The 6,684-nt window shown below is 30.9% G+C and overlaps 1 protein-coding gene across 2 annotated transcripts; it reads left to right on the top strand.

The window, feature by feature from the left end:
* Positions 1-645: 645 nt before the first annotated feature.
* LOC129918404 (alpha- and gamma-adaptin-binding protein p34) lies at positions 646-6,448 on the top strand. Of its 2 annotated transcripts, XM_055998910.1 has the most exons (5): positions 646-768; positions 834-914; positions 1,005-1,210; positions 5,691-5,970; positions 6,028-6,448. In XM_055998910.1, exons 2-5 carry the CDS (start codon positions 848-850, stop codon positions 6,318-6,320), a joined length of 846 nt encoding a protein of 281 aa, XP_055854885.1. In that variant the 5' UTR covers positions 646-768; positions 834-847; the 3' UTR covers positions 6,321-6,448. The 2 variants fall into 2 exon arrangements, with proteins under 2 accessions (XP_055854885.1, XP_055854886.1); XM_055998911.1 differs by lacking the exon at positions 646-768 and having other exon boundaries at positions 775-914.
* Positions 6,449-6,684: the final 236 nt, after the last annotated feature.

Here is a 6,684-nt window from a genome sequence, read left to right as displayed (position 1 = left end):
CTTTAATTTTTATATTTCAATCGCAGTAAACAGGAAATTTGTTTTTGTTTTAATTTATAAAATGTCATTTAAAAATATTATAAATTGAAAAATAACAAATTTTCTTCTTGTTTCATCGCGGAAAATGGTAAATAATTGTTTAAAAATTAGTGGTGTGCGTGGTTTATCGGTTTTTGTGCGTTTTTCGTCGGTATTTTAAACAATTAAGAATTCTGTAGCTGACATTGGTCGCCAAAGTGTCATGTTTTGACAATCTGGCGACCAATGTCTGTTCGGAATATATTACCTTTTTATGTGTACTGTGACTTTGAACTACTTTTGCTATACTGAAAAAGTAGTTCAAAGCAGCTTTAAGTACTAAGCAGTAGATAAATATTTCCAAAGGAACGCAGCTTTATTAAGAAACAATAGAACATCCTTCAAAAAAGAGAAAACTGCGTTTTGGGACTGGTGTTAAAAGGCTTTAGCGAAAGTGTTCCTTGTATGAAAATTTACGTACTAAAAAATAATCTTCTGCCAGTGAATTGAAAACGATTCCTAGCGAATCCAACTCAAATTTAATCTAAACTTGCACTGAATACATTCATTTTTTTTTTAAGCATGCGTTCACCACCTTAAGTGTAATGTATTCCCGAACACTGTCACAAAATAGACATCTGTCAAAATACTAAACGTCAAAATAAAACTGTAAAAAATTTTTAATTTTCACAACTTTGCAAAAATATATATTTTTCTTTGTCCTAAATTAATAAATAAATTAGAAAAAAAGTATTTGTTTTTATTCAAAAAAGTATATAATTGCCTTCAGTTAAATTAAATTCTTTTATCAACAGAAAAACATTCCATAATGATTGAATCCCCAATTGTATTAATTGCATCCGAAGGAAAGGTTAGCCCTTTAGAAATAATAAACAGTAAGAAAAAATGTCCACCAAATTTCTTTGATTTTTAATCTCTCTTTTTTTTTTAATTCCTGTTATACTTTGTATCTATTTTGTTTAAAGAAATTCGTAAAATTGATGAAAAAGAAGATCATGTTTCGATTGATGTTGGAACACCACTCAATTACAAAGCTTACAAATATCATTTGACGACAAAGTACTACAAAACAAATCTTTTACTTCTGCCACTGGAAACTGAACTTGACCTAATGCCTGCGGAAATCATCGAAAGTGTTGAAGCTTTTCTCATTTATTTCGATTCAGGAAATGTAAGTTGTAGTATAGCTAAAAAAAATGGCAATATTAAGGAACCCGGCCGAACAGCTCCGATTTTGATGATCTTTTTTTTTAAAACGTCGCACAGTACGGTATTTTGATATAAAACCTGGTGCCCAATTCCGCAAGAGTAAATTCCACTGTTTACACGAAGAAACATATAAATTGCCTTAAGAACACGGCAGAGAAAAAATCACACTTGCGGAATTGGGCCACTGGCCAAAAATATTTGGGCACATTTTTCACATCGAATAGGTACCAAATGACTAAAGAGTTATTTGGAAGGTAAAATTTTTATTTTTTGGGTACAGTAAAACCCACTAACTGTTTTCCCACTTAAGACTTGTACGCTGCTAAAGCGAAACGAAATTTTCCATACAAAAGAAGCATAACGAAATCTGCAGAAACGTTCGACTCATCGAGCTAAAGAAAATTATAAATTGGAAGTGAAAGAGGGCCATTAGTAGTTGCGAAAACCACTGGTCTTCCCGTCCGCATAATGGCACGATTCGCGTGGTAAAGTACATTGTGCATCTCATAGAGTTAAAAAACAAAGTACCTAGGATATTTTTGAAATATTAAAATTTAACGATTTAAGATTTAAGACCATAAAGTCTTTTTTTCTTCGAATTTTGTTTTTGGAATGAAATAATTTATTCAAACTAGTGCCATTTCTTTAAAAATTAATACATATTTAAAAAAAAAATCCTACGTAGGTACTTCACTGGAGAATAGTATTGTTAAGCTCCACACAAAAGGAGAATGGGCAAGTTTGTATGGAATGTGGACGTTGCGCGGCCAGGAATGAATTTGTTATTTTTTGATGTAATTAAGGTTTACATATCTCTGGCTGAGAATTATAAGGGTGTATTTCATACAAAATACAAAAAAATTAGTTTTATACACCAAAATTTTCGTAATTTCAACGGCTTTCAGATAAAATTAAAAAAAAAAAAATTAGAAAAAAATTAATGCCGACGGTACAGGTAAAAAAGACATACAACTTTCATGATTTCATATAAATGTATTAATATAATAAGGTTTTATGTTATTTTTTATTTTTTAACTAAAGTAAAAATAAAAGCTCTTTTGATGTTTTTGCTGGTATTGAACAACAGGGGTGGAAACTGCTAACTTGACAATTTTGCTCCATAATTCGTCGTTTTTGACTAACAACTATCGACTATCAAGTTGGCGGATTTCACTCCTGGGCTTTTGCTAAACAGCAAAGAATTTTTGTATCTCGTTCTGTACTCTTTAAACCAAAATATGTACTATCCAACCTTAACTTTTGCAATAATTCATTCGGGTTACCTAACCTAGATATTCTGACATCATAATTAAATTGGAGTAATGTTTTTTGTGTGCCAAGAATTGGAAGTGATTTTTTGAAAACTTTTTTTTTCATAATTGAGGTTGGGAATTTCATAGTTCGTATTAATAAACCAAAAGTTAAAGAAACACTTAGATTCCTTAACTTAAAACAAAAGAAGTCAAAACTCAAAAAGTACCTAAAAGGTACCTTCGGACAAACCTAAATCCGATGGCAAGATATACTAGGATAAAGCAACTGCAAACGAGATTCAGCTTTCATCTTAGTAGGTATCCAAAAAATAAAAATATTAAACAAATATTAACTTTTTTTTTTTTTAATATTTAAGACGACTGTCTTTTTGGGAAAAAAGCATTCAATTGATTTAATACAAATTCTAATTGTTTTTTAGCATGTCTTTTTTCTGTGTACCTAATTCAACAAAAGCAGGAATTGTTGTTTTCTATAAATGCAACAACGTGATTTGTGGTATTTTTTTATGTTATTTAAAATAGAATTTGACTCTTTTGTGCAAAACTTCAATAAAATTAAATTAAATCAAAGGCTATTTCACGATGAAGTCACTTTTTTTTCATATAAAATACATTTAATACATGTAAGGTCTTTATAACTATAAGGTTCTATGTTGAACATAGAACCTTTTTCAAATTTGTTTACAAACTTTTTCATAAAAAGGTTCTATGTCATTTTTTTTAAATGCTCATAAAATCCTTTTTTGTGGTGAAATAAATGTTTTTTTTTTTTTCATAGTTTTATGACTTTTTTAGGGTCCTTTATAAGATTGCATCATTACTTTACTGCTATGTAACTATTTTATCCAAAAACCAGCAAACTTTCGATTTTCTCAAAACAAAGGGGAGTTGACATACAACCCTATAATTCTCATGCAACCAATATATTGTGGAGAAGTTTTATCATTGTGACGTACTCCAAAAACGGATAAAATGCATTTTTGCATATAACACTTTATGCAGATTGTCTCAAAGTTGTATCTTATGTATGCATTTTAAGTGCAAAATACGATACTCTCTCATTTTCCCTAAATCTGAAGACCTTTATCTTGAATATCCAACCACTAGAACCCAAACTATAAGCATTTTAAAACAACAGTTTCAAGACTATTTTGAGAGTTTTGTTATTCAATTTTTTGTTAGTTTGAATTGTTTGAAAACTTTCGAACAAAATCTTGAAGTGGTTGTCTTAAAAATCTTATATTATGTGTTCTATTGGTCGGATATTCAAGAATAATGACTTCAGACTCAGGGAAAATGACAGAGCATCATATTTTATGTTCCAAATAAAAATATAAACCAATTTGCCGTTCATACATTGAATAATGCATTAACGATACTAATACTGCATTTTCTTACATTCTCAACGCAATACTGCGAAACGTCCATAGTAAATGTTTTTCCTAAGTTATAGTCCTTTCATTTGATACCCATTTTATTAATGGCCGCTCAACGTCCAAAATGCCCATTCTCCTTTCAGCCCAATCGGTTAAAAACTGTAGGAGTTAGTTGGTCGCCCGATGGGAGCACAGGATTTTGCGATCATCCTGAACTACGCTGCCATTTAAAAAATTTCACATTAGCCTATTCTGTTACCTATTGATATAATTATGTCGTTTTCTTTCACTCTGTTAAGGAGTACTTCTTTTTTGGAGTGATAGAACATAATGAGAGAAATTTTTTTTTTTTTATTTAATTGTCTGTGTGACAAGGCAAAAATGGATAATTTCCTTTAAAAAAATAGTGATAGCAGGCCTAGGGAAAAAAAATTTATGAAAATAAATTAAAAACTTTACTATACACGCAAATAATACACAAACGACGAAGCAGACTCCGTGACCGACGAAATAAAATAAAGCAGAACAGCAAAAAATCGAACAAGATCAAAGAGAAACGTCAAAAAGAGTCACAAAATGTTTTTACCGGAGACTCACGGTAGAAAATCTTCCTTCCCTTTTTTCGAACTTTATTTCTCCCTTGTTTACTTAGGGCCAATTTTTCAATAGTCAGATAAACCTCAGATAGAGCTCATTCCTAGGAATAAAAGTTTTTTTTATATTGATATTTATTCTTCTGATAGTCTAACTGACGATTGAAAAATCAGGGCTTAGTAAACTTACTTAGTTTTACTTTTGGTATATTTTTCAATATACTTCTGATCGGTTTTTTTTCAACCTAATTGACACACACCCTTAGTTTGATAATTGTAAAAAAAAAATATCCCATCATCTCAGAAAAAAAATGGGATTTTTTTTTATCTGGCGCAGGATTTTTTTTTATTGATGAAGAACACTGGCTGAAAAACTCTTTTATTCGGAAAATAATGGAAAAAATATATGTTACGGAATATAATCTAATAGGAAATATATTTATAATGGTTGTTTTTGTTAATAACAAAAGAATTCTAAGAAACAATTTTCGCATTTTTCTCTTTTCAAACAAAATTTTAAAATATCAAACTTCAAATTCATAAGTGTGTGTTCAAATCGGTGTAAATCTGACTAAAAATGTGGAGTAAATCCGGGGTACTCCGTAGTACTAAAATTACTCCGGAGTAATTTTTTTTTACACTTTGCGTCAAAGAACACAAAACCTTCAAAAGTGCAAAAATAAGTACTAAAAGGGTACTCTCATTGGAGTGAAAGAAAACGACATTAAACAAACTCCAAAAGAAAATAATGTTTCTCCTTTGTTTTATACGCTGATGAAAATGACACTCGATTTCGTCCTTACAAAGTGTTATTACCCCTTATTGTTAAAAAACAATACGTCGCTAATAGCGACTTTAGTCGCTATTAGCGACCTTTTTAAAGCCTTAGCGACCAAGCGACGACTTTTTATTCAAAGCGACCTTTTCGCCAATTTCATGATAGCGACTTTTTTTTTTCTTAAGATTTTATTTCTTTTTTGCAAGTGAAATTAAAAAAAAAATTTTAAAAAAATTTCATTACAAATGAAATTGAAAAAATTTTTAAACTAAAGTATTTTTAATTACCGACGTTTGAAAAAAAAAAACATCAAAATCGGAGCTGTTGGGCCGGATCCCCTAATAATTTGCTTTACTTATTCCACTATTGAATCATTTAATTTCACAATAAATAGAGTGATGAATGAATTTCCCTTTTCTAGCGAGGATTCTCAAAGAGAATCGGTTACTATGCTGACTTTGTCAAAACCCACCAAATCGAATTGGGAATTCTGCTATGTGATCGACTTTATGATGATTCCAATGAAGGTATAACCTACAAAGAAGCCAAACAGGGCTCCAATTTGCTATTCGATGTGATAGAACTTGAGAGATCGAGAGAAGAAGACGAGGAAGATGACCCAAACGATCCATTGGGTTATGATGAAGTACAACAGGCTTTGAGGAGTTTTGTTTGGTCTAATATCGATGTTAGTTCTGGTGGTATGTAAACTGAGTTCCAATATTTCTACCTAAACTAATCTAATAACACTTTTTCAGCAAATAAAAACTTTTTAAAAACAATTGGCCTGGCTTCACCAACTAACAACCAAGAAACAAGTTCCGATGAGAATTCAGTTGAAGCTCAACTTGAAATATTTGAGAATCTCCTGTCACAAGTGCAATCATTTCGTTCGGAGACTGCAACATGGTCGCGGGATCAAGTGCTAGATCATGCGGAGAAACTTGCAGAGGAATTTGTGCGAATGATGAATGAAGAAGGAGTCGGTGATGACGATGGTGAGGGTAATGACGATGCCAAACATATTGACGTTAATGGGAGCATAAAATAATTTCAGACTATGACTCATTGTTAAAATGTTAGAATAAAAATTATAAAATCTATTATATTTGTTTAGGGAATTTAAAATGAACTGTACAATATTCCAATTATATATATAAAATCAGTTGCATCAAAGTATGAGATTTTGTGTTATTTTTTTTTCTTATTATTTTAATGAATAGATAGCATGAGTGGTTCCTAATATCCCAGGATTTCAAGCATCACAAAAATCGTACCTGACTGAAGGTTCGTCGAAGTTATTGAGCACTTACCGATATCGTAGAAATATAAAATCTCGGAGTGATGACTTTTGTGGTGCATAGATACAAAAATTAGATTAACCATTCAGGGGTTGACTACCGACTATACTCACT

Source organism: Episyrphus balteatus, chromosome 4, assembly GCF_945859705.1.
Source record: "Episyrphus balteatus chromosome 4, idEpiBalt1.1, whole genome shotgun sequence".
NCBI lineage: Eukaryota > Metazoa > Arthropoda > Insecta > Diptera > Syrphidae > Episyrphus > Episyrphus balteatus.
The sequence above is the reverse complement of the archived record's forward strand: the minus strand, read 5'-3'. Positions and strand labels throughout refer to the sequence as shown.

Coding starts and splice junctions, on each gene's coding strand:
- LOC129918404 (XM_055998910.1), top strand. CDS start 848: ATGATTGAATCCCCAATTGTATTAATTGCATCCGAAGGAAAGGTTAGC. Junction 915..1,004: donor CCCTTTAGAAATAATAAACA/GTAAGAAAAAAT, acceptor TTTTGTTTAAAG/AAATTCGTAAAATTGATGAA. Junction 1,211..5,690: donor TTTATTTCGATTCAGGAAAT/GTAAGTTGTAGT, acceptor TCCCTTTTCTAG/CGAGGATTCTCAAAGAGAAT.